General features: G+C 37.1%; 3 protein-coding genes across 4 annotated transcripts; 2 read left to right on the plus strand and 1 right to left on the minus strand.

The window, feature by feature from the left end:
* Positions 1–649: 649 nt before the first annotated feature.
* LOC127652605 (cyclic AMP-dependent transcription factor ATF-4-like) lies at positions 650–3,431 on the plus strand. The gene is made up of 3 exons (XM_052138842.1): positions 650–796; positions 1,633–2,031; positions 2,157–3,431. The coding sequence occupies exons 2-3, from the start codon at positions 1,731–1,733 to the stop codon at positions 3,140–3,142; spliced, it is 1,287 nt and encodes a 428-aa protein (XP_051994802.1). The 5' UTR covers positions 650–796; positions 1,633–1,730; the 3' UTR covers positions 3,143–3,431.
* A 150-nt stretch (positions 3,432–3,581) lies between these two features.
* LOC127652602 (GTPase IMAP family member 6-like) lies at positions 3,582–14,844 on the minus strand. Of its 2 annotated transcripts, none has more exons than XM_052138841.1 (4): positions 14,454–14,844; positions 12,328–13,029; positions 9,494–10,075; positions 3,582–5,478 (listed from the first exon to the last, which is right to left on the minus strand). In XM_052138841.1, exons 1-4 carry the CDS (start codon positions 14,482–14,484, stop codon positions 5,426–5,428), a joined length of 1,368 nt encoding a protein of 455 aa, XP_051994801.1. In that variant the 5' UTR covers positions 14,485–14,844; the 3' UTR covers positions 3,582–5,425. The 2 variants fall into 2 exon arrangements, with proteins under 2 accessions (XP_051994801.1, XP_051994800.1); XM_052138840.1 differs by having other exon boundaries at positions 12,328–13,032.
* Positions 14,845–18,671: 3,827 nt separating this feature from the next.
* adsl (adenylosuccinate lyase) lies at positions 18,672–26,526 on the plus strand. The gene is made up of 13 exons (XM_052138839.1): positions 18,672–18,891; positions 21,715–21,918; positions 23,244–23,288; positions 23,380–23,459; positions 23,772–23,943; positions 24,174–24,220; positions 24,387–24,477; positions 24,683–24,752; positions 25,116–25,263; positions 25,364–25,454; positions 25,834–25,923; positions 26,041–26,217; positions 26,377–26,526. Exons 1-13 carry the CDS (start codon positions 18,745–18,747, stop codon positions 26,461–26,463), a joined length of 1,449 nt encoding a protein of 482 aa, XP_051994799.1. The 5' UTR covers positions 18,672–18,744; the 3' UTR covers positions 26,464–26,526.
* The last annotated feature ends 1,399 nt before the right edge of the window (positions 26,527–27,925 follow it).

Genomic DNA, 27,925 nt, shown 5'->3' on the forward strand with positions numbered 1-27,925 from the left:
TGTAGTTCTTGATCTCCTGGAGAAATTGAATGAATGGAAGTCTGCGTCATCCGAAGGTCTCGTTTGTCGGCCGCATACGTCATCGAGGCTGTCTCGTTTCATTATTATATTTATTTTTTTTGCCTTTCTTTTTCTTAATTTTGTATCTATTTCCAATGCCCTTTTATTGACTTACATTTTTGCTTTCCCAATAAAACAATTAAATTAAATAATAATAAAAATGAAACAAGACAGCCTCGATGACGTTTGAGACCTCCGGAGGACGCAGTCTTCGTTTTGATGGAATGAAACCTATATTCTTTATACCCACGAGTCACGACAGATGTGTTTATAAAACTGTCGATTGATAGACATGTTATTTATATCAGTTTAACTTTGATTTACTGTATAACCTTGACTGTGTCTTAGTCTATTGTCGTATTTCTCCTAATTTGAAATAATAAATATGACAAAATACTTCAGAAAAAGGCCCAAAAACGTGTTTCATCGATTATTTCACTACACTTCATTACCGCGTTTCATGAACCTGATGGGTCTATGCTATGCCTGCGCGGAGTAATACAAAATCAAAAGAGCTGTGGCGACAGGATATGTCAGAGTCGCACTGCATCCGTATATAAACGTAAACACAACGTCATCACCTGCAGTTTTCTTCCTTCTCTCAGTTGATATTTGAGTGTTGAGCGATTCCCATCTTCGCCGAAATGGCCGAGTGAAAATCAGCCTGTCGACAGCGCCCAAACTCCTCAGTGCAACAACTTTGTGCACTGGCTCATTACATTTACTGCAAAATGGCGTAAGTATACTTTCAGCTGTTTTTGTCATAAAATGACGTCTCCGTCTGCCGGTGAGGCTTTAGAACCAGCTCGGCTGATCAATGAAATTGTCTGCTTGATAGTTTACTCAAATGGTAATTTACAAATATTTTAAATAAATGATTGACCACTGGATGTGGAGAAGTCTGCGTGAACAATGTCATGACAGCCGTCACGCGCTCAGCGCGCCAGGTGTCTGACCAATCGTCGACGGATTTGTAATAGTTTCTGTTTTAAAATTAACTTAAAATGTGTTCACTTGTAACGTCAGTATAACTTCAAAGACGTATGGCACCTTTAAGTGCAATAAAAACTAGTAATACTGTTAATTTTGGGTTTTCTTTGTCACCGTGTGTCCTTTATAAAATGGCGCACGTTGCTGAAAAAAAAAGGAGCGGCGATTACATGAAATGGCGGTGTATTTTTCAACCGTGACGAAAGCAATGGCGTAATGGCTTTTTTTAGAGTTTTTTTTTTTTTTAATTTTAACTGATTGTTTTAACTAATTGTATCGAATTTCTGCTGTTAATGATAAATAGTTAGCGTTGTATTACATTTTAATTAAAATTGTATAAATTAACTCTTGCCAGCTGACAGTAATGATAGTGACAGGTGACGGATGACCCATATGTGGGTTTAAGCTTAGGGCGTGACAAATGACGTCATTGTTAGCCAGGAAGACCAAATAAGGCTTTGCCATGATGGAAGTCTTTTTTTTTTTTTTTTTTTTTTAAAGCTGCTTTTATTTAATACAACTTAAATTTGTCTTGTGAAATAATATCAACAACTATTAATTACACTTTATTTATTTTTTCAGGTCCTTTGTGGAAACTCACACCTTTGCTGTACCCGACAGCACGAAATTGTTTGAATTCTCTGTAGAACACTCCTTGATCTCTCTTGAAGTAGACAACCATGTCTTTGATAAGCTCACGGTTTGGCCCGGCCGATATGGAGGCCCTTCTTTGGGACCCTTCATCACCGATGGTTGACCCTCTGGAGTCTTACCTGGATAGAGATGATGAGGTGCTTCCTCTTGGTGGGGCTGAATCGCCCCTCTCATCTTTCTCTTCCTCTCCACTTCCCTCTCTCTCCCCACCCTGCTCTCCTCCCTCCTTTGAGAGGGGGGAAAAGGCTGGGCTCATCCAGCCATCCCTGTCCTGGATCTCCTCAGATGAGCTGTGCCAAGACAATGATGGCACAGGTGGTGGCAAAGGTGAGGTCTAGAAAAGTTTTCAAAGTATACTTAATCATTGATCTCTAGATTTAGTATGAATATTTTAAGCACTCAGTTATAATGTTCAAGCTTGTTTTTTTTTTTTTTTGTTTTTTTTTCCTCAGAGCGTTCCTTTAGTGAAATGGAATGGATGACGGAGAGAATTGATTTTAGCGAGTTCGACCTGGACTCTCTCATTGGCTCCTATGATTCTGAAGATCCACCCAGTTCCCCTGAAGAACTCATCGCTTCTCTTGAGTCACAGATAGAGTTGGATTCCCTGCCCTTACCTTCTGAAAACATTCCTTCACCCTCACCACTCGCTCCTGTCCATTTAACTCCAGCTTCTGTCCCTGAAATAGATCCACTTTCCAGCCTTTTATTCACTTCAGTTACTACCCCTTTCATCTGTTCAGCGTCTCCTGAAATGGAAGATTCCTCCTCTGTGGTCCCTGAGCCGCAGTCTGAGCTTGAGATCAAGTCAGAACCAGCCTCCCCAGTCCCATCCCCTTCCACACTTTCACCCGAGTCCCCCACTGACACTCTTGAGCTTGGTTGTGAGGTGGACATCTCAGAAGTCCAGAGTCCATCCCCCATTGAGCTTCGGGTGCCTAAAATTGTCCTGTCCCTCTCCCCAACCCGCATTGTTCTTGTACTTGCTCACAAAGAGGAGCTTAACATGATAGCAACCCCTCTGGGCGAAGGTCAAGTGGTTGTGAAGAGTTCCTCAAAACCAACTTCCCCCAAACCACAAACCCTATCCTCTCCCCAGTCTTCCTCTTCAAGGGTGAATCCTTACCCTACATCTGATTCCAAGCCAACCCAAGTTCAGTATTCAGAATCGCCCACCCTTGTTGGAAAAGTGAAGTCAGCCAGTCGCGTCAAGATGGTGGTTGAGAAACAGCTGAAGAAAATGGAGCAGAATAAGACTGCAGCCACACGTTACCGACAGAAGAAGCGAGTAGAGCAAGATTTGCTCCTATCGGAGTGTGCAGCTCTTGAGGAAAGAAATCATGAACTGGTAGAGAAAGCAGATACAATCACTAAGGAGATCCAGTACCTGAAAGAGCTAATGGAAGAAGTCAAGAAAGCAAGACAGAGCAAAGAATGAAAGAGATGAGTTTGTACGGGCGCAAAGGCTTAAAAGCAGAGATAAATTGACTGTTTAATCGTAGCCTAGAATACCAGCATAAGCAGTGAATGGTGGGAAAGTAGGGTATTAGGTGTTGGTCTTAAAGCAAGTATTTTTAGAAGGGTTGTGTAAATTACCTTTCTGATGCTTCCCCAATATTCTATTTAGTATGTCAGTTATGAACAACGCCTGTTCTTTCCTTACAAGTGTGTTGTTGTTTTTAATTTTAAGCACTGTATTTAAAAAATAAAAAACAATTACCAGGTCATTGTGTATTGATGCTCTGTGTCTGTAATGAAATTCCCAAGCTAAAGTTCTGTGCTGTGTAAATGCTTTAACTTAAACTTTTAAACTCTCCTACCATTTGTGGTTGACATGTTACAGTATGCACTTATTAACTGCATGTAAAAATTGTACGTTCTGTCATGCTATGGGCATATTATGTAGCTTGAATTTTACATGAGCAAATGAACCTTTTTAAAACAAAAAAACACCTGTTTGAATGTCTGTCTTCTGGCAGAAAAGTTGACATTATTTTATTGCATAAAATAGTTTATTACAAATGTTCTGAATGAGTTAACGGGCAGACTGAGGTCATAAAAGTGCTGAAGATGCAGCAAAAATTTAGGACTACAAGTCTAAACGCATGAACAGACAGGATGTTGTTACTACACTTGTTGATTGGACAAAATTAGTCTGCAAAATGACAAAGCAAGTTAGTAGAAATTATAATGCATGACCAAGAATAACTGCGTCAAAAATCACAATCATTATTAACTTTATTTTGTTAATGCAAAGAATAATCTGCATACTTGAAGTATGATGCAAAAAAAAAAAAAAAAGGATAGAGGGAAACAATTTAGAGGTTAAAAATCAAAGTATTCTTGACATGTTTTTGTTCTCAAAGATGCAACATAAATTGAATCAACCAAATAGAGGAGTGGATTTATGCATAACAATTTACATTTAAAAATGAACACTTTTTTTTTTTTTTTTGTAAGTCAAATAAAAAGTTGGATGCTATTTTTTTAAGTTATTTGCTTAAATCCTCCCAAGAAGATTTAAAAATGACAATCACATAAAATGTTTAATCTTCCGCACAAAAAGTAACATTTTTCTTAATTTTGTCAATACATTTAGAAAGCATTCAATTACAAGGATTTGTGTTATATTTTAAAACACACCACTCTATTCGTCAATACATGTTTATGAGAAAGACCAAACCAAATCCCAATTGACTTCATACATTGCCAATGCACATATTTCACAGTACAATTAACCATTATTAATATGAAAATATGAGGTGAAAATAATTTAACTTCTAGTATATATTACCAGTCAAAAGTCACATTTTAATACTGAGATGGATGCCCAAGCACTTTTCATAGTATATTGCCATATATTGCACTAAATATATGTGGGCAGGTGCATATTGTTCTAAGAGTAGTGCAGCCATGCCCCTAAATGCTGCTTTAGCATAAGATAATGAGTTTTGATATGCTCTCCTTATTGGTTATGGTTATATTAAATTAAAAACAAATATTCAAGGCACATTCAGTACAGTCTTTTGCCTGTAAAAACAATCATATGCCCCAAAATACAGCTCTTTTTCAGGTGCACTTAATTCCAGTGCACCCACAGCATATACTGTGTATAATATTGCTTTGAGCACTAAATATTAATACTACATTCTAACATTCAATTTAATGTGCATGAAATACAGTAAATAGTCAATATGTTATCAAGACCACCGGATTGAATCTGGGTTATGTAGGTCCTATAAATACTGTATAGTACAAGAGTCCTCTAGTACACCTTGTAAATGGATAGAATAATTTTGGTCAGTTGGTCTGTGTGTTGTCAAACCATAATCCTAGCAAATATTCAGCATCAATACAATTTTCTGCATGTTATACTTCTAGCAAATGTGATGGTTCCTAATGTTAAACTCACAGAAGTCCAGTGGCTAACCCTTTTACATTGCTTGAGAAGCCAGAAGTTTAGGTTGCACTTCCGTACTGAATGTAAACATAAGGTATAACATGTTTTCCATGGAGTTCAAAAGCAGTGAAATCTCCCTGTTGCATTCTTATGATTAAGATTAAACACAAACTGTATGAATAACCTTATGTGTAATAATCAGTTGAATGAAAATACATTTCTTTTTAGCTTTTTCAGAATTCACAAGAATCAGTAATTTTCACTTTCTTCTCAGTACATCTTTTTTAAGCTCTAGACGTGCACATAAGAGTGCCTCGTTCTTCACTGCATAATGCATCTTCCACTCGTTTCCTCCTCGTCTAGTTCTTGGTTCACTGCAGAACAAGTTGGCAATGATCAGATTTTACACAGGCAATCATATTTTGTTGAGGTGTTTTGCATGCTTATGGGTGTTTCTTCAACTTTTGGCACTTTCATATCCCAGGGGTTGATTTTTGTTCAAAGGATCTGGTTAAATAAAAAAAGGTTGGACTGTGGAGCAATGGAAAAAGCGATAGGCGTATCAGGTGTAAGAAGGGAAGGTGCATGAAGTGGTACACCAGTCATGCATAGTGCCCACTGTACAAGCCTCTGGAGGCAGTGTTATGATCCGGGGCTGCTTCAATTGGTCAGGTCTAGGCTCAGCAATGTTATGCAGCAATAAAATGAATTCATCTGAAGCCTGAATGTACTGAATGACCAGGTTATCCCTTTTTTTCCCCCCTGATGGCACGGACATATTCCAGGATAACAATGCCAAGAGTCATGTGGCTCAAATTGGGTTCAGGGAGCATAAGGAATCATTTTCACACATGAATTGGCCACCACAGAGTCCTGAATTTAACCCCATTGAAAGACTTTGGGGTGTGCTGGAGAAGACTTTATGGAGTGGTTAGACACTCCCATCATCAATACAAGATCTTGGCCAAAAATGTATGCGACTCTGGATGGAATTTGTTTTGGGACATGGCATGAGGTTGTCGAAACAATGCAATGACGAATGCATGCTGTAATTAAAGCTAAAGGCGGTCCAATGAAATTTAAGAGTATTTGACTCTTAATATTTGAGTATTTTTTTTGGGCCAGGCAGTGTACGATAATCTAAGCAAAGAGTGAAATAGACAAACCATTTCAGTATTTAATGTGTGAAAATGAAAAAATAAATAAAATAAAATTACGACCGTCCCACAATTTTGCCCATAATAAAGTTTTTTTTTAAAGTTAGTGTGCTTATTAGCAATGTTGTCTGTGTTTAGCATGCTTGAGATGAAACATGAGACAAGTTATGATTGAAGAAAACAAATATAAATCAAGGTGAATATCACTTGTGAGCAGAATATTTGTATTGGCCGTCATTTTTCAATCAAACTGTAATTTTGTCAGATTATGCACAAACTAAGGGAATATGATTTAATTGTATTTATTTAGGATACATCAGATCTTGGCTATGAAATTAGTGTAAGACAAAGAAGTTGGTCAGTTTCTTTCAAAAACTTAAACATTTCCAACACTGTTACCACCATTGAAATCTGTCAAGCACAATACAGTAGAGTAAAAGTACCTGTTCTAAAAACTACTCAAAAAGAGTAAAAGAGTAGCTCGTGAGTAGTGAGTACTGAGTTGCGAAAGCTATGTCATCTTATAATACACACAGTATGCTGTAACTTCAAAATGTGGCATTCATACTGTAATTCACATTCCCTTTTATGGCTGTTTGTCAGAAAGAATGAGAAATATAGCCTTGTCTATAATTAACAACACTACATGTATCTGCATCCAAAAAAAATAACAGGGAGACGTGATTACAGAGATGAAAAGGTTATTTTCAGTACACTGATCACCATTTTAAATTGTAATGTATGAAACAAATACATTAAAATCAGTTTATGAGTAGGGTCTAAATAGGTCTAAATCAAAAATTTTAATTAACTTGCATTGAAAGGACCTACAGAGCTGAGATATTCTTCTAAAATTTTTGTTTGTGTTCTGCAGAAGAAAGAAAATCATACACATCTGGGATGGCATGAGGGTAATTGACAGAATTTTCATTTTTGTGTGATCGATCCCTTTAATGCCCACAGAGGGAGTTATTGTTGCATACAAATTATTTTTCAAAACAATGCAAAGACTGCAAAAAATTATCATTTGTCACTTGGCATGCCACGTCCCACACAATGGATGCATAGAACTGGGGAAAGCTAGTGTTTGGCACAGGGACCTAATGCATGATGAACAATTTTCTAAAGTTTGTGACTGGTGGAATATTCTGCCTGAAGTATTGCTATATCAGGCATTAGAAAAACTTGATAAAGGCTGATTATAATTGTAAATGTTTTATTTTATCATCTCTACTTCACTGGTAATTTATTTTTCAAATGAACACTCTCTATATTAGGGGTTGTTATTATTAAAAAAAAATATTATTATTATTAAAATAATAATACAATAATTAATAACTAAATTAATATTATTAAAAATATTATTGGATTGTAATACAATTATGATTGGTAAAGCTACTAAAGTTATCCAGCAAAGAGGAGAGAATGGTTTTCTCATTTTATTGTTATTGTTGTTTGATGTCTATGAGCTTATAGTTACACTTCCAAGTCCTATGTTTTGATATAAACTTCGCTTAATTGTTCTACTGATTACGTTCACTCTAGAAATATCTAACTGCGTTTACATTAACACCTGACCAAAACGGACATTTTGAAGTGTATTAGACCGTTTAGGTGTGTCACCGCATTAGCGCACGCGCTCTCGGAACACACGCAAATGTAAAGCACACACACTTTAAGCCGCCTGTCAGTCAAACTGTGCACGTCTAAAAAAAGTGAAGAAATACAAAACCAATCTTTCAGATTTTTTGAGATCAACCAATGTTTGTCTTGTTGTCGCGATCAATGTAATGCACCCCTAGTCTAGACGTAGAACAAGGGCTAAATATAGAAAATTACGCCCAGCCCTATAATGCTAACATTGCTAAAATGTCTCACAGCAGCCCAAAACTCTCAGTGATAGCTAATTTGCAGGCTACATAGAGCTGTTAACCCGTGACGTCAATTTGTAGGCGAATCCGGAAGTCTAATTCGCCATGGGTTCCCTCAGGATTTTCATATGGGTTTCTAATAGGGTTTTTGAACTTTTGTGTAAAATAAGGTCTGTGGTTAACATGAGCTACTTCTCGATACTTTGCCGTTTTGTTCTACAACATAAATTACACACAGTCATACTTCAAACGTGAATTTTGAAGAAAAAAAAGTATGTAATTGCTTCAAAATACATGTTTGAGGTATGAAAGTGTGTAATTTATGTTGTAGAACAAAACGTCCATGAATCGTAAAGTAATATGTACCACAGACCTTATTTTACACATAAGTTCAAAAACCCCACTATAAAAAACATCAAACACACCAAAAGGAACCCATGGCAAATTCTCTTCTGGGTATTTGGACTTCAAGCTGAACAGCTCTATGCAGAGAATCTAGTAGCAGTAACTTGAAATTTACCTCGATATGATAATAATAAATTAGAGGTAGAATTAATGCTGATGTTTTGACTGGCTTGAGCAAGATAAACTCACATGATACAATCAAGCAATTGTTTTTCTTCATCGCAAAAAGCCCATGGATGTTCAAGTCTTGAATTGCTGCTTGACACTGGGTGCGTTACACTCAGAAGTGATGATCCCCATGCTCTATTCCCTTCGAAGACATTATCATCCACTGTGAGAGCTAAAAGGTGTGGGACTCAAAAATAAAGGTAATTTGGTACTCACTTTTTAAGTCATTTTTATTGATAATTCTGACTATCATGATCATTTTCCCTTCAAAGTACCATTTAGAGGTTCGATTTATCCCATTCGGAATGCAGCGACATCCTCTACTACTGCTGTCGTTCAAGTTTTCTATGTATAATTTGATGGTCAAATTGATGGATAAAAATAAAATCAGGACAGGGAAGTAGCGAACATAGACGGTGGGAAAATAGCACAGTAAAAGTAGTTACAGCACTTAAAATGTACTCAAGTAAAAGTAAAAATATAAAAATTTTAAATGACAAAGTAAAATTCCTGAGAAAATTAATAAAATAAAATAATTACAGTAACGAGAGTATTTGGAATTCGTTACTTTACATCCCAACATACACTGTTGTACATTGGTAGACAAATAAAAAAGCTAGCGAAAGTGTAAAAATTTTCAATGAGACTTTAATTTCTGAAAGTTCACAGGGCTACAAATGCCTAAAGTAGAAGAAACACCCTTATGTAGGGTAAATATTCAGTTTGTTCACAAGAGAGAAAGATATATGTTAAAATTTTATGAATGGTAAGAGATATAAAATGCTTACGTTTGACAGGTAAGAAAGGTTTCTGTCCATTCTCTGCCACCATCTCCTCTATTTTCTGCAAGAGTTCAGTCACCTGTGTCCTGTCCTGGTTGGCCTTGGTACAGTCCAGCACATGATAACAGTTCCAGCAATGTTTCATCAGTTTCAACAGCTCACCTCCATTCTGTTGGATATGATCCTCGATTGATGTGCCATCCAGCCAATCACCACATGAGAACAGAACCAGTGTGTGTAGACACGCCTCCTCGCTAAACATTTCCAAATGGCTCTTGAGGGCTTGTCTCTTTTTGGGAGTGAGAGTGGAGACCACAGGGATTACCAATAAGAGTGCGTGTGGGCCCGGATGAAGAAGCCCCGCCCCTTGTCTGATTTCTTTTCGTACAATGCTGGGAGTACGTTGGACAGAAAACCAATCCCAACCTGGTGTGTCGACAATCGTGAGCCGTCGACCTGCTATAAATGCTTGGCGGCGGACAGACACCTTAGTGGGGTGTCCTGATTCAAATACACAACAGCCCAATAGAACATTACCTGCTGAGCTCTTACCAGCTCCACGCCAGCCAACTAACAGCAATCGTAACTCTGTTAAAAGAGAGAAAGTGGGAGATTGAGAAATGGAAATACTGTATATGATTAATATTTTCAGCCCTCTGATCCAGTTTTGCATATCTAAGGAGACAGTGTGCAATAGTACCAACAAACACATAGCAACAACCTGATAGAGCACAAGAGTGCCCATCCACTTTTTTAGCCATCTTGGTTCCGGAAGTGTTTTTTTTATCATTGGGATTTTCTAAAAGTCATTATAAAAGAGTTTTAAGCCATGAACCAAACCAACGAGCTCCGAGGAGGATCAAAAAATTTCAAACTTTGATTTGAAGCCAAAAAATTATTTAAAAATGAGACAAAATGACAAATTTCCTCATACATCTGCAATGAGGACTACAATTTATACATTTTTAGTGAATTAATCAAATTAAAAATGATGGGAAAAATATAAAACTATTGATTTAAAGTAGTTGATTGAAATAATATATCTTAATTATATTGTAAAAATATCAGAAATATGCAAATATATAAGTAGTTTGAGAGTGTAGGGAGACTTACTCGATTGTGTCATTCAATGGAAGTGGGTTATTAATGCAGAGCTTGTTTGGTGCACTTTGTTTGGCTGTGATTATCTGATTGGTGAATCGTTTCCCTTCAGAATTTACGAGTAGTGTAGTTTCTCACCAAGAATGACTTATCAAACATGATTTTTGAAGTTGAAATGATGGCCTAATCTCATGAAAATTACATAACTGTGGCAATATTTTTGCAAAATAATACTACATGGTTCATTACACGTATCTCAACATTTTAGAAGTGAGATGCCCACTGTGTACCTCTAACAGCGAGTTACATTTAGATATAGATTCATTTATATTTACAGTTATGCATTTGGCAGACACTTTAATCCAAAGCAATTTAAAGTGTATACCTTAAACTCAAGGTAATGTGTATACCTTACATTCAACGTATACATTGTATCAGTTTGTGTGTTCCCTGGGAATCAAACCCATGATCTTGGCATTGCTGGCACCATGCTCTGCCTCTAATGCTTAACAGAATTGTAGATTAACAAAACCTACCACCCTAACCCAAACCTTAAACCTAAACCTACCAATAGTGTCATAAAAAGTGTGAGATTATTAAGCCTAAAATCTCATTTGGTTTTGAAGTTTTAAATAAACAAAACTGACATCCCTACTGTTCGCTTAACCCAACACCTGAACCTAACCGATAGTCTCATAAATTCAAATGTAGGATGAAAATGGACTTGTACCCCGGTTTTTCACTTTGGAAGTCCAACCCTTTATCAGTTGAACTCCTGTGCAATGTAATCATGTGGGAATTACAGTAGCTTGTAATTGTAGATGGTTAGGTAATGCAAATGTAAAAATGAATCAGCTTACATACCATGCACTATAGTAAAGGTTTCAATGTCATCAGTGCATTCGTACTGTGTGAGGAACAGGTGAAAAATAAGTGATTATGAATTGACAATCAGCCATTTTACTTGTGATTTGTGTGAAAGTGAATAAACCTCATTGTTGTTGTAGCTTCTCTAGCATGTCAATTTCACCAGGATACTGCCGCGATACATAAGAGGCATGAAAAACTAATTTAGCAAAAATTGTGTTTTATTAATAAAGTTCGTGAGGAGCAAATTAATTTAATCCGACCAATCACACAGCCAGATTAACAGTATATAAACAGCAGCATATTTCTATACACACACACACCCTGACGAAGGCTTAAGCCACAACGCGTAGGTGTATCTGTCACCAATTTTACTGCTAAAAGCCATGATTTAATAAAGGCTTTTTAACTTTTTTCTACACAATTCGAGTGCCTTGGAATATTTTTTTATTTTTGTTTTTGAGCAGCATATTTCTATGTAGCATTGAGAATTTATGGCATCCCACCACCTCTCCATATCCTCCTATCTATACTAATCCAGTCTGGGGGGGCATTCAAGCTCAGGTCAAGTCTCGAGCCCTCCGCCAAGGACAGCAAGCCACATATGTTTACGCTAGCCTCACTGCAGGATTACATTAACTTGCAAACTACTGAAACATATTTATAGTAAGTAACTGATTCGGTTAGACAAGGTAGCAAAATAACGTGGACTGATGGCTAAAAAAAAAGCATATACCATTGATTAACAGTCTCGGAGCTCATGGTCTTGAAAGGTTTAGAAGTTATCATTGAAAATCTATTCCTTAAGGAAATAAATGAATAGGATTTCTACTTCCAGAACCAGACTGTTCGCTCTATGGACAGAAACCAACCTCTTGGTGGAGATCTAAACATTGCTGGTGTCCCCTCCACTTCTGTGACTCCATCATCTTCTCTTTCCTCCTGAATCTCTTCATCCTCGAACATCAGGTTTGGCTTCTCCATTTCAAAGAACGAGCCCTGATTTTCATGCATTATTTCCTCCACTTTCTGCAGTAGCTCGGCAACCTGAGTGCCATTGTCCGAGCAGGTGTTATCCCAGGTGTGGTATCTACAGCCACACCTTTCCACCAACCTCTGCAGCGCCGCCCCTCCATCCACAATAAATTCCTCCACTCCCTTGTCCTGCGGCAACTGGTCCGAACAGGTGAACAAAACCATGGTGTGCCTCCATATTCCTGCTCCCAGAGCCCTGACCCAACACCACAATACTTGCCAGTGGTGCTCAGTGAACTGGGTTCCAATGGGAACCACCAGCAAAACTGCATGGGGACCAGGAGCGCATTGATCAGTGATGAATTGCTGGTTCTCTGAGCGCCTCTCATTAGTTGTATCTCCAGTTTTCAGTTGCCATCCAGGGGTGTCAATGACTAACAGTCTCCATTTGAGTATTTCTACACAGTGCTGATGTTGCTCTGTTTGGGAATGGTCAGATGGGGTTTTCTCTTGACTCAAGATGGTATTCAATGTTGAGGTTTTACCAGAGCCTTGGAAGCCCAGCAATAACAGGCGCCGCATGGGTAGACAAGGTCCCTCTACTTTTAAAAAGTAGAGATGAAAGTGAAAACAATGTATATTTAACAGCATTGTACAGCAAATTCAATGCAGATTACATCTACGCAATGCAAAATGTTCTTTCTCAGTATTGTTCTCCAGTTAAAATATCTAAACATTCTTAAAACAAGACACTCAAGAGGCTAAATTATGTAAGCTATATAGTCTTGTTTTTTAGATAAATATATCCAAATTTAGTGAGGTTTATACTAAAAAATTAACTTTTTTTCCCTTACAATTAAGTGTTTTTTGTTACCCCACTGGCAAATAGTTTTTTTTCTTGTTTTAAGCATAAACCTCACTAAAATGTTTTAGATTTCTTTGAAAACAAGACTTAATAATTGTTATTTTTTCTTTTCAAGTACATTTATCTTGCTTAAAAGATGTTTAGATATTTTTCTCATCGCGTACACCCAGGGTTAATTTTCACAGTTTTTAATTTTGTCTTTTGACGAAAATGTCCTTTAAATTTAGACAATATTTCATCCCACCATTTTCATTACTTTTAGTCCATTTTACTCTGACTAAAATGGTATATAATTTTTGTCAACAAAAATATCATATATGAGTTCACTATAATGTGCAAAATGACAAAAATATGTATCAAACTGTAACACACAAAAATATTCAAATATTTTAAAACGTATAAACTACTTAAAATTATTTAAATGCATCAAATGTATTAAAGATTAATATGTTTAAAATGTAAGTGTGGAAATACCTAACATACTCTACTATGACTAGACTATTTGAATCAATCTTTTCTAGATACTTATTTTATTAAAATAAATAAACAAATACTATACAGTATTAGTGCTTTGTTAATATCTTGCAGTATTATTTTTTTCTCATCACATTTCCATCAGCAGTATGTTTTAATTTAAACCATGATTTTGGTCATCATTCGTCTTTTTCGTCTCATCTTTATCGTTGAGAAAATCAAAAAACCCTTCGACATTGGTTCTAGAATATTAAATAAATTCTGGTACTGTTACACATAGATCTGCACTATATAATCTTATACCCCCTCATATTGTTCCAAACCCATATTATTTCTTCCGTGGAACTCAAAAGGAGATTTGGCAGAATGACGGCCACAGTCACCGTTCACTTCCATTGCATCTTTTTTCATACAATGAAAGTGAATGGTTACTGAGGCTGTCATTCTTCCTAACATTTCCAGAAAAATAATCTGAGATCAAACTCTTCTATAGATATATGCACATTTATGTCAAAAACTGATCTAGACTCAACTGAGAAATTCTTGTCTGCATTAGAAAGCCCCAGAGTCACAGGAAGCACATGAAATGCAGAGGGAAGTGATTAATCTGTGATTCACTGTGTGAATGTCTAACATACCATTGAGGTGGAATGAAGTGAATTTTTAATTTTTAATGCCACTTACCAGCGTTTAAATCAGAAGAGACTGTAGCCATCTTGTGTCTTGCCGGCCGTTTCTCTCCTCTCTCACTCTTTCTTTTTTGTCTTAGCAGCCAGTTGCCTGTGCTCAAAACATGGCATCCCCCCTCTTATCTCCCTCCTCTCTCTTTCTCTCCCTCTCCCACTGGCTTCCTGATAACACTACCCTCGCAAACCTTCTCTCTGCTTCTGTTTTGCTCTCTCTTTCTTTCATGAAATGATACAAGCAGATAGTGGGAGAGTGCTATAGGAGACAGAGACACAAGTAGAGAGCAGAGAAGAAGAAATAAGGAAGAGAAAAAGAGTGACAGACAGAAGAGGTGGCGTGTGATTATCATCATAAGAGAGGTAAACCACTAAGGGTGAGTTTAACTGAGTGATACCATAAACAGCCGACCACAATTCTTCCAAGCACACTCTAATGGTGAATCAGAGAGAGATGGGACAGGGGCTTGTATGCATTCATTGGGTATGCTGAGGTTAGGGGTGTGGCAAAGGCTGTCGTTAGACCAATGACAACATGGAAGGTTCATAATCATTCCTGCCCAACTGATTCTGCAGTATGTACTATAATCAACCGCAATGAAACACTGGAGGGAGTAAACTGTTGAGAACTTGCATCTGTTGAGAATGTTTTCTATCTGTCTATCTGTCTGTCTGTCTGTCTATCTGTCTATCTATCTGTCTGTCTGTCTGTCTGTCTGTCTCTTTCTATCTATCTATCTATCTATCTATCTATCTATCTATCTATCTATCTATCTGTCTGTCTGTCTGTCTGTCTGTCTGTCTGTCTGTCTGTCTGTCTCTTTCTATCTATCTATCTATCTATCTATCTGTCTATCTGTCTATCTATCTATCTATCTATTTATCTATCTATCTATCTGTCTGTCTGTCTGTCTGTCTGTCTGTCTGTCTCTATCTATCTATCTATCTATCTATCTATCTGTCTATCTGTCTATCTATCTATCTATCTATCTATCTATCTGTCTGTCTGTCTCTTTCTATCTATCTATCTATCTATCTATCTATCTATCTATCTATCTATCTATCTATCTATCTATCTATCTATCTATCTGTCTGTCTGTCTGTCTGTCTGTCTGTCTGTCTCTATCTATCTATCTATCTATCTATCTGTCTGTCTGTCTGTCTGTCTGTCTGTCTCTTTCTATCTATCTATCTATCTGTCTGTCTGTCTGTCTGTCTGTCTGTCTGTCTTCCTGTCTGTCTGCCTGCCTGTCTGTCTGTCTATGTAATACTATTTACTAAAGGCCTACTATAAAACATTAAAATATATACCTTGGATATTTATGTCTCCTTATCCCTATTGCCCTATGTCATTTTTCCATTGTCCTCATCTTCTCTTACTTCTATAATGTATATTGTGCCTTTTACGTAATTAAAGCTGTCAAAAAATATGTGCATCTTTATCCACTTTGACTTCTGCGTAATATGTTTGATTTTAAAGATTCTTATGTTAATAGCCTAATGTATAAACAATTAATGTATTTATTTGTTGATTAAGTGAGTAGTATTATGTTGGTCATGTGATTCTAACATGGCAGCCCCCATGAGGTTATGAGGTTATTTACTACAATTGATAAAATTTTAAAGGAAAATAAATTATTTAAATTTGTTTAAATCAAGCAAGAATATAAAATATTAATAAATGTAGCCTATTTTTTTCCCTTTTTGAACGATTTGCTCACCTGAGCACCACATTGTGTAGTGGATGTGCACGCTTTCTGGTCTTTTATAATCCTTGAGCTTATTGTCTTTTTGAAATTATAATATCACAATAATAATTTTTAAATACTGAATTGTGTTTGTCTTTTTTGCCTGTGTTTACATAATGTTTTACACTAATATGAAAAACATTACAATTTGTTAATTTGAATGGTATTTTAAGTAGACTTGTATTGTTTCATTTAATTTTCTTAACAAGTGAATATTTAAATAATTAAGCATATGTTGCATACAAAAATAAAATCTTACAATAAACTACTTTCAAGTAGCCTACAGACCCCTGTCTAGCTGGAATTAAGTGAAATGAATGAATGAAGTGTCCCATTTTACCAGAACTGCCTGAAAAAATGTTTGATTTGGTTAGAAGTGGGTCTTCAAATGTTCTTCTTTGCCAGTATTTCTTTTTTTCATTTTGACTAGGGTAGGAGACATCCTAACTTTCCATAAATGTATAATGTCAGGTTATATGGCATTTGGATCAAAATTAAAAGTGCCAGGAAATGTTTGCTTCTGGTCTCACAGTAAATCCAAATTAAAGTGAAGTTATACCTTTTCTTTGATAAAGGTCATATAGAAGGTATTGAGGTCAAAAGTACTGTTAGACATTTGGGCATCTTAATAAGTAAATCACCTACGGATTGAATTTTAGAAAATTAAAGAATGTCTTCAACTGCTGGTTACAAATAATCGAACTATCTATGATCGTGTCTTGATAACTAAAGCTGAAGGCATTTCTAGGATTGTTTACCCAGCTTTGTCTTTATATGTCGACCCCAAAACCTGCTTTTCTATCGAAAAATAAAACTGAATATATTAAAAGGAAGACTCTGATAAGAAATACTGAGGGAGGTGTGAATGCTTTGGACTTCAGTACTCTCAATCCGGTTTTCAAGATTAGTTGGATTAAACATTATGGTTTTACATTCCTAAATTGATTTTGAAAAATGTGGGGGGTTGAATGTTTTATTGGCCTGCGATTTCAAATGCAACAAACTTCCGGTCAAGCTGGCTAATTTTCACAAGCAAGCCTTGGAAGCCTGTAAACATGCCTCCTGCCACAATTTCTCCCCTCAGGAGTAACATATGGAACAATCAGAATGTGCTGCGTGGAAAATTATATATTTTTTTATTAAGAAATGGTTTGACAAATTTTGGATTTGTTAAAAAAGGATGGCAGCTTTTGTTCCTATACTGAATTCACTGTATGACTGGGATATGAATTGTATTTCACCTAAACTATTGCATATGGTCAGGTCATACTGCAGTTACAGAGTGTCAGAGTGTGAAATACCCCAATTATCCAATGGAGGATTGGAGCTTTCCAATGTCAAATGTAACAATTTTTGGATTAGAAGAATTGTTATTAAGAAAATCAGCTGTCACCCCAAAGCTCTTTTCAAGTGGAGATTAAATGATCCTTCTCTTGCTACTATTAATATATGGACTGGCATTTCTGTTACCTAACAAGATTAAATACAATTCTTTATAATTACTATCCCTGTAACTCTCTTCTTTCTAAGTTTAAATTTCTTCACAATGTACATTCTGCAACTTTAATGATGAAACAATACCACACTTGTTTTTTGAATGTGATTATGCAAAGGAGTTCTGGAAAGAAGTAGACTGGCTTATTTTCTCTGCTTACAACTAATCATTTTTTATTTTTTTAAATAATGAATGTACTATTTTTGTTTTGGGACTCTGGGACAAATTAGATGGATGACAGGTTAAAACTGTTAACTCTCTGTGGACAGTTTCATCTCCATAAATGTAAAGTCAATTTTAGGCTGTTCTGTATCAATCTAAAATTATTCTATGACTCTCTTTGTTTATCATTTAACAAGAAAGCCACTAAAACTGCTCTGTTGATGAAAAAAAAGATGGTTTCATTATAAGAGTTACCTCCTGATTTCCTGAAGTTGACAATTATTATTATATTAATATACACATTATTTAGTTTTATTTTCTTATTATTAATATTATTTTTTAGTATTAATTTGTTGTGTTTTATTTCTATTGCTTTCTATTGCTTTTGATTAGTTTTTTAGTAGACTATCTCTGTTTACTGTATCTTGTTTAAAAATGTGTTTTATTGCCTTGCTCTACCTCGAGTTTTCTGTTTCCTTAGGTGTGTTTTGGTGTGTGATATATGTATCCCCTGTAAGGCTTTTGTTCAATAAAAAATAAAATAAACAAAATACAGGCCAGAGAACTCAAATAAGGGCGGAATCTGCAAAAGGGGCGTGGTTACTCCAAAAGGGGGCGCCACTTCCGCTTTAAGGTTAGGTTAGGTATTTGGAGCACACGCTTTGGTGCAACGCCTGCAGCTATGCCATTTTCAAATGAAGCGAGAAAGCCCTAAACACGGCCGCGGTGTCGCCACTAGAGGGCGTTAAAGCCCCACAGTGCCTTGTTAGTGCAATCTGACCCTCTGCCGTCAACCTATTTTAACTGTCGGAAAGCCTGTGCTACTGGAACAAGTCTGTTAGCATCTAGAAAGTTTGATCCTGTTGTATTACTGACTCGCTGCAGGCATGGAGGGATCCGGGGACGAGTTCATGAAGTACCGCTCACCGCTGGTGTCCCGGTACGCCAGCAAAGAGATGGCCTTTAACTTCAGTGACACAAAGAAATTCAGCACGTGGAGGAAGCTGTGGCTGTATCTCGCCAAGGCTGAGAAGGTCAGTTCATTGATTCTCCATAGGGTGACCAGACGTCCCGAAAAATTCGGGACAGTCCCGAAATCCAAGCAGTTGTCCCGAATCCTGCCCTAATTGTCCCGAAAATTAGAACAAAGTCTCAAGAGCAGACTCTCGAGTAGTTATAGTGTGATAGAATATTAAAAATTGCTCATTGCCGTCCTGCAGCCAGCTCCTGTCGGCTGCTCATTGCAACCATAGACAGTAAAAGAACGTAGAGAGCTGCAGTTAGGCTACGTAGGCAGCAAGGCGCGAATTTCATGCTCAAAAAGTCACAAGGAGTGATTTGATTGGATGTTGCTGATGTTAAAGCGCAGTGTTTGTTTTATTTGTTTCATGATGACACTTGAGTTCAATAGTTTTTTTTATTTGTATTTCCGTGTTTACATGACAGACAGTCATTTCATTCAGAATTCCTCAATAAATAATTTTGCCCAGATTTTTGAAATTCATTAACCCCCCATTAATTTTACCAATTCTGATCTGGTCACCCTAATTCTCCAGCATTTATTGTTTATTAAATAGAGGCGTTTTATTGTTTCTAACACTCTCTGAATGCTAAGTGTGATTCTGAATCTGAAGATTTGACCTTGAGTCAGTGGACATCTCAAGTTGCCAACTCTGAATCTAAAAATAGTTTGAAATGAGGTCCTTTTAAATTAATACTTGAGGGTGCATGTGAGTTATGTGATATTTAATACTCAGTATTTATCTAATAACCATACCCTTACAAAAAAAAAGTTATTTGGCAGTACCAGGGTACAGAGATGCTCTCCGATAGTAATGCCATGGTAATTTCCGTAAAAACACTTCCGTCATGTACTGAAAATTACTGTATCTATTTGCAATTGTGGTATTTACATGGTACTTCAATATACACCATTGTAGTGCAAGTAGGTCTTATAAACAGAATTCAAAATTAATAATTTTTTTTATAGAACAATTTTGTGCCTTCATATTGTTAAAGGGATAGTTCACCTACAATTTATTTGAGATGTGAATGACTCTTTCTTCTGCCGAACACACACAAAGATTTTAGAAGCACATTTCAGCTCTGTAGGTTCACACAATACAAGTGAATGCTGGACCGAACTTTAAAGGTAAAAAAAAGCACATAAAGGCAGCATGAAAGTGATCCATAACGCTCCAGTGGTTAAATCCATTTCATCAGAAGCAATACGATAGCTGTGGGTGAGAAACAAATCAATATTTAAGTCCTTTTTTTACTATAAATCTCTTTTAATATTCTTTTTCTTTTGTTTTTGCATTCAATGCAATTCACATTCAATGTGCATATTGCCATCTACTGGGCAGGGAGGAAAATTTATAGTGCTGCTATCCCTTTAATATAATTAGCCCTTTATACAGTAAATGTTGTGTTGTGTTACAAGCACATACATTTAGGTTTCGCCATGTCATCTAAACTCTGGACGTAAGATAGACTGAGCATCACTGATCTCAAAACAAATTTGTTTCTTGGATAATAAGGATTTTGATTGGAGGAGGTGGTTTCTAGGTCAGTGGTAAGACTCTCCGTGGAAGTTTCTGTTTGGCATTTAAACTCAATAACCCCATATCAGGTCAGAGGTCCCTCAAATTCAGATAACAGACCTAAAAGCCTTTGTAAATCTTCTGTTAGCTGAGATGAATATTAGTGACTGTAGACCTGTGGAATTTGCTGGGTTAGCTGATATGGGTAGAACCACAAGTTGATTTGATTTGTATGTGCACAATCAGAACAAAGATGCACTCATGTTCCAATTAAAAGCCCCACACTCCCCTGGTCACATGCTAGTCATCCTTTGACCTGTCAAACTGTTATAGAGGGGTATAAGAAAGACAAACAGCTTTCTGTTCATAAGACACACACACTACAGATTTGTAGTCTAGTCCTTGAGACATGCTAAGGAACAAACACGTCCAAATAAAGGCCTGGGAGAGGCTATATAAATGTCAGAGTAACTGGAGAGTCTCTTAAGGGTTGACCTTTACTCTGTGTATCTGTTGCTAAACATGAAGAAAAGATTCATGTGTATTAGGCTGGGTGATATGACTAAAATATATATGTACTGTATCGTGGCAATTATATAGTGTCAGTCGATAGAGATTTTACTATGTCGTGAGATGTTAATATTCAAGAGACTGAGACCATGATATGAGACTGAGAGAACTGAAGAGACTTTGACTGGGTTTTTCCAGCAGTACAAATGTCAATGAAATTCATTTTGCGTTCAGCACTTCAGACACGTAATATGTTTCTCTCTTATTGTTTCACACTCACTCTCTCTGGAGCACACAAGTATGTGCGAGTCCGGCAGACTTCCTGACATTTGTGCTCCAGAGACGGGAGAACAGGGATTGCTAGCCCTACCCAACCAAGCTTCTCTCGATATTGCTGGCAAAGACCACAAATCTCACGTGACCCATTTGAGTTTTTTTTACCGAAGTCAAACAGCTAGACAGCCAAGACTTTAACCACCACTAATGAGGAAAACAGCTAAAACAATGTGTAATGTGTGTGTGTGTGTGTGTGTGTGTGTGTGTGTGTGTTTTAAACCTTTTATAAAACAAATGATCCAAAAATAGACGAAGCAAAATAGCCTTTAAGTTATTTAATATCTAAACCAATTTTTATTGATTTTTACTATATCGTTATATATATCATTATCGTGATTTAAAATTACACGTAATATCAGAATTTGGACATATCACTCACCTCTAATGTATATCATTCTACTGAAACACATTTGGAATTGGGGTACATCCATTATCATTCTAATAACTTTCTTACACCCGTTACTTCAGGCATTGGATCTCCCCATAACCGACGCCCAGGTGAACGAGATGGAGTCTCACTTGGAGGACATCGACTTTGTCATGGCTGCAGAGGAAGAGAAGAAGTTGAGGCATGATGTCATGGCTCACGTGCACACCTTCGCCCACTGCTGTCCCACAGCTGCCCCTATCATCCACCTGGGCGCCACTTCCTGTTATGTGGGAGACAATACGGTGAGGGGAAAATGTTGCTTGGTTACTATTTACGGTTTTGCTATGAATGTTCTGCTAATATCGTCAGAGTACAATGACAATGGAGTATGACTAGTGTTAAAATGATTGTGTTAAATCCCAAAGTATACTTTGGATTTGACAAACGCTTAGCGGCTGTGTACAGTTGAACATAAGCCTGCCAAAATACACTTAATTTGGCGCATGCATGCTACAACTGCTATGAGAGACATGGCTATTTATCTTTAGGAGTTTAGACCCATAAAGATGTCTTTATATTTCTTCAGACTGGAGTTGCACAAATGCAGATATCTCCAGACTTACGCACTCTTGATGTGCAAATTCACTATTGTTGTTTCCACATTTGTATCCTATTTTTTTTACCGGCAATCTTCTTCGAACGCTCCTTTGTAAAAGCAATGGCTGAAATGTGATTGTTGGCACCTTGTGGACCCACAAATTAGTGCAAATAATTTCTGGTACATGACAAAGGAAATATAGGTCTCTGCTGAACAATAATGGGTGCTTCCCAATCTGTGGGAGTTTTCAATCATCGATGGGTGTTTCTAAACTATACAAAGAAAGTAGGGAATCTCAATGTAGTAATCATTAGGCATTTCCAAACCAGGATGGGCATTTATAAACTGTCCAATGAAATTAAGGAATCGCAGTGTAGTTGGCAAATTGTTTAAAGAGCTAGAAAAACGTCCATCCCGGTTTGATCCTACTAGTTGTTAAAAGCCTGTTTTTTTTTCTGCAGAAACACAAGTCTCTAAAGAAGGGTCCTGTAAGGCTACAAGACATGCCTACTACAAGTTACCCCTCTTAAAATAGCAGGGGAATTGCAGTTGTTTGAGTCCCACAGCAACCCTACAGTTAGAAGTGTTTAGTTTCACCATTTATGTCTTCGGTTTAATAATACGATATGTGACATAATTTCAAAGTTATTCTTTGAGAAATGTACACAGTTTTGACAACATGAGTCATACAGCGATTGCACAGGATTTGAACATTTATTTTAGCCAATATAATTGCTTTATTTGCCAATGAGTGTGTTACTTGATGTTTTGAAGGACTCAGACAGATACATACTGTGCGTTCAGAGTACATGCGGTTAGAAAAATCGGGGCATGTGTTCAGTGCTTGTGCACTCTGCTTATGACGAAATTTGCATCATGCGCCCTGTATGCAGACGAATAGCAATTGTGTCTGACTGAAGTATACTTGGGGCTATAGATACTGATTTCCTTCTAATCTAAAATATTTTGAATGATGTGAAAGTGTTTAGAAGGATAACTTTGTGTGTTGATTCTTTTCTTTGTCTTTAGGATCTGATAATGCTTCGTGATGGATTTGATATCCTGCTACCAAAGGTTTCTGTCATTTCCCATTTTAAAACAAACACACTGCTCCTGTCCACAGCTATAAAGCACTTAATGTTTTCAACATTTGTCTCTCCTGTAGTTGGCTCGCGTGATTGACAGGTTGGCTAACTTTGCAGAGACATACGCTGATCTGCCCACTCTGGGTTTCACCCACTTTCAGTGAGTACATGTCCAGCTCTCTATGGTGGACCACATGTAGAAATATTTAGAAATTCTTCATCTTTGAGATTGCATGACAAATAACTTTTCTTCCACTTCTGTTCATGTTCTTCCTCCCTCTCTTCTGTTGTCTCTATGGCTTCATAATTTTTCCTCATCATATGTCTGGCTCATCTCTAATACATTTGCACTTATTATTCATTTTTATTTTTTATTTCATCTTTTAAACTGTCTAAACTTTGCATTTTTAACAATAATTCTAGGTCAGTTTTGGGTTTATTGTCTCTCTCCCCCTACTTGTCTCTATCCCAGACCAGCTCAGCTGACTACAGTTGGGAAGCGTGCATGTCTCTGGCTGCAGGATCTGGTCATGGACTTGAGGAACCTTCAGCGTGCGAGAGAAGACCTGCGTTTCCGGGGGGTCAAAGGAACCACGGGCACTCAGGCCAGCTTCCTGCAGCTCTTCCAGGGAGAACATGATAAGGTGAACATCACTGCATAACAAGGATTGGTGATTCTGTATCTCTGGAGCACAGTTAGAAGGTATAAGATGTAACGTGGGAAGACTGATTGATTTTAGCGAATCTAAAACAATTTACTTTTTAACCCAAAAGTCAGTATTTCCTCTATTCCATCCTCTGTGCTGTTTCTAGAGACGCAAAATGCTATATTTAAGCTTGTTTACGGTTTAAACTTGACTGTTTTCTCTCTCAGGTGGAGAAGCTGGATAGGATGGTCACAGAGATGGCTGGATTTAAAAAGTATGCTCTTTTTATTTAATGCATGCTTTCATTATTTAACAAATTTTTGAAATAAAATGGTCTGAATCATCATTAGGTATTTTGTATCTGGCCAGAATCCAGGCCTGCATTGTATATGTTTGTGTCTGTGTGTACATGGTTAATCTGTTTCCTCTCCTGTTTTCAGGTCGTACTTAGTGACGGGCCAGACATACAGTCGTAAGGTGGATGTTGACTCCATCTCTGTGCTGGCCAGTCTGGGAGCCACAGTACACAAGGTCAGACACTAATGCTGAACTCAAACGAGCATTTTGTGTTTTAAATGAGCTGTTATAACAATCGATCACGGTAGTACAGAAGTGATGTGAAAATGAACCTGCCCTCTAGTGGGAGTGTAGTGTTATAGCAGCACTCATGATCTAAGTACTGTACTACAGATTTCATAAAATGATGGTTGTTTTTGTTTGTGTTAACTTGCTTTAGATTTGCACTGATATCCGTCTGTTGGCTAATCTGAAAGAGATTGAGGAGCCATTTGAGAAAGACCAAATTGGTGAGTGTGTGTGTGTGTGTGTATATGTATAAAAATGAAACCGTAAGTCAATAGAGACTCTGTTTTATAGTGATTTTAACCTCAAGTTAGGGGTTCTTAAGTAAATCATTGAGCAGTATGATAAACAACAAAAAAAAAAATTCTACATTTTCATTAATGATAGAAATGTACTATTCTTCTGGCGAAGTAATATTAAATATCCTAACTATAGTCCATTTACGATTACAAGGCAACATTCTAATTTGAGTGTGTGAATGTGTTGTTACCACATTTGCTTTTATTTGGCATTTTAAAATGGCTTAGAAAGTGGCTCGTCGTCAATCTTTGAACTGTTCCATTGTTTCCACTTTCTTCTCTCTATAGGCTCCAGTGCCATGCCATATAAGAGAAACCCCATGCGTGCTGAGCGCTGCTGTAGTCTGGCTCGCCACCTGATGGCGCTGATCTCCGATCCTCTGCAAACGGCATCAGTGCAGTGGTTGGAAAGAACCCTGGATGACAGCGCAAACAGGCACTCTTTAAAAACTTCATTACAGAATTACAGCTGTCATTTTTGTCTTGTCTTCTACCTGAACAACTTTCGGTCTCAACCTTTCTCTGTATTTTTTTAGGAGGATCTCTCTGCCTGAATCTTTCCTCACCGCTGACATCATCCTCAGCACTCTTCAGAACATCACTGAAGGAATGGTTGTGTATCCTAAGGTGAGTGGCATGTGTGTCCATTTATCTCTTAAAAGGGGTACTTCACCCAACTATGAAAATTAATGTACTCGCTCTCATGTTGCTTCAAGCCCATATTACTTTTTTTCTGTGGAAGATAAAAGATGGAAGGCATAATGTTAGCCTCAGTACACATTCACGTTCAAAAGGTGCAAAGAAAGTAAATGGTGACTAAGGCTATCATTGTGCCTAACACCTTTTTTAGTGTTCCTTGGAAGAAAGAAAGCCATACAAGTTTGGAACAACATGAGGGTGAGTAAATGAGGACAGATTTGTGATTTTTGGGTTAACTATCCATTTAAGGTCAAAAGTTAAAGCTCAGTAAATTTATTTTACTTCTGTATCTAAACTCTCTTTATAGGTGATTGAGAGGCATATTCGTCATGAGCTGCCCTTCATGGCTACTGAAAACATCATCATGGCCATGGTAAAGGCTGGAGGAAACAGACAGGTTAGAACGACCAATGATTAATAAATGAAACCATCATGACTGCATGAAGCTGTGTGTTGCTGCAGTTGCGTTTATGGCTGCCATTTCCTTCTGAGTGATTTTCTTGTGTTTTTGTAGGACTGTCATGAGAAGATCCGGGTGTTATCCCAACAGGCTGCAGCCGTGGTGAAACAGGAAGGTGGAGACAACGACTTACTGGCTCGGGTTCGGGCTGATTCATATTTTGCCCCCATACTTGGCCAACTAGACGCCCTACTGGATCCTAAAACCTTTATCGGCCGAGCCCCACAACAGGTATACACACTTAAATACACCTAGACATTCTCTTTCTGTGTAGCCTAGAAATAATTTAGCATCTTCTGTTATTACTATTTATTACATATATTAACATGTTATAAACATGAAGCGATCTGTAATCCCCACTCTCACCCCTCTCTCATCGCTGTCTCTCAGGTTACAAGGTTTTTGTCTGAAGAGGTCCGGCCTGTTTTAGAGCCATACAAGAGTAAAATGGATGTAAAAATTGAGCTAGATCTCTGAAATGTGCACACTAATACAACTTTGTACTACTGACAAATAAAGGCTGCACAACAATGACTTATGAACAATTGAATGCTGTCCAAATTATTGTGTTCTTTTAGGATTTTGGAAAGAGGAGGCGTGGCTAATTCGCCGGCTAAAATCGCCCATTATTATGTTAAATTGATCTCGTAAACAAAAAAAATTTACATCTAAAGATCTAACTGTCAATTTAAAGATTTAAAGGAGTCATCACACACACTATATATATATATATATATATATATATATATATATATATATATTAGTTGTATTATCTTTCCTAAGGGCCACTTAGAATGTTAAAATATTTTGCACCAAACTGTTATAATTTAATCATATATAATTTTCCACCCTGTCTCTGGCCCTCTGTCTGAAATGCTCTGTTTTAAATGAATGTTACGGGTTCAGTACAAGTTAAGCTCAGTTGAAAGCATTTGTGGCATAATATTGATTACCACAAAATTTATTTTGACTCGTTCCTCCTCTAAAAAAATCGAGGTTCCAGTGAGGCACTTGTAATGGAAGTGAATGGGGGCCAATTTTGTAATGTTAAAATACTCAGTTCTCAAAAGTATAACCACAAGACGTGTGTAAACATGATTTTAGTGTGATAAAACCATTATTAACCTTTTCTGTGTAAAGTTATAGCCAATTTTACAACTTCATTACCTTGGTAAATGGTCTGCACTTATATAGTGCCTTTTTAACCTTAGCGGTATTCAAAGCACTTTACACTGCGTCTCATTCACTCACCAATGAGAGCAGTGCTGATATGCAAGGCACTAGCTTGCCATTGGGAGCAACTTGGGGGTTCAGTGTCTTGCCCAAGGACACTTCGGCATGTGGAGTGGGGAATCGAACCAGCAACCCTGCGATTAGTGGACAAACCGCTCCACCACCTGAGCCACAGCCACCCCATGACGATGTAATGTCAACAAACCCTATAATGACTGTAAAAATTACAAATTTACAGATCAAATAATGCACAAAGTTTTAACAGAAGAATTAATGCAAGTGCTTTTATAAAATTACAAGCTTCACATTCTGTTTAAGTCTTCCAAAAATTTGACCTATTTTAAGGACTTAAACTTAGATTTTTGCTTTTTTTTTTTTTTTATGTATTTGTGTTATATGATGCTTGCAGCATGATTCATCATGGTGAATCATTTCACAAACATGTCTGGGAAAACTGCATATATAAAGCATGGAGTGGGTTAAGGTTTTTGAACACACACACACACACACACACACGTCTAATGGCTTGTGTAGTTGTGGAAACTTAAAGTCATAAATCAATGATGCTGGTGTTAAGTCCATAGCCACACATGGTTTGAAATGAGCAACAGTCAGTTACCGTATTACACTGAAAAAACATCACTTCAGACCTCTGAAATGTGTTCCTGTAAGCCTCCTCCTCACGACATTCCCTCTGAATTTCAAT

The sequence above is a fragment of the Xyrauchen texanus genome, chromosome 12, assembly GCF_025860055.1.
Source record: "Xyrauchen texanus isolate HMW12.3.18 chromosome 12, RBS_HiC_50CHRs, whole genome shotgun sequence".
Classification (NCBI taxonomy): Eukaryota; Metazoa; Chordata; class Actinopteri; order Cypriniformes; family Catostomidae; genus Xyrauchen; species Xyrauchen texanus.

Coding starts and splice junctions, on each gene's coding strand:
- LOC127652605 (XM_052138842.1), top strand. CDS start 1,731: ATGTCTTTGATAAGCTCACGGTTTGGCCCGGCCGATATGGAGGCCCTT. Junction 2,032..2,156: donor TGGCACAGGTGGTGGCAAAG/GTGAGGTCTAGA, acceptor TTTTTTCCTCAG/AGCGTTCCTTTAGTGAAATG.
- LOC127652602 (XM_052138840.1), bottom strand. CDS start 14,484: ATGGCTACAGTCTCTTCTGATTTAAACGCTG. Junction 10,076..12,327: donor GTTTAGATCTCCACCAAGAG/GTTGGTTTCTGT, acceptor CTCTTTTAACAG/AGTTACGATTGCTGTTAGTT. Junction 5,479..9,493: donor ACCTTTCTTACCTGTCAAAC/GTAAGCATTTTA, acceptor CTTGTTCTGCAG/TGAACCAAGAACTAGACGAG.
- adsl (XM_052138839.1), top strand. CDS start 18,745: ATGGAGGGATCCGGGGACGAGTTCATGAAGTACCGCTCACCGCTGGTG. Junction 18,892..21,714: donor ATCTCGCCAAGGCTGAGAAG/GTCAGTTCATTG, acceptor CCGTTACTTCAG/GCATTGGATCTCCCCATAAC. Junction 23,289..23,379: donor TTGATATCCTGCTACCAAAG/GTTTCTGTCATT, acceptor TCTCTCCTGTAG/TTGGCTCGCGTGATTGACAG.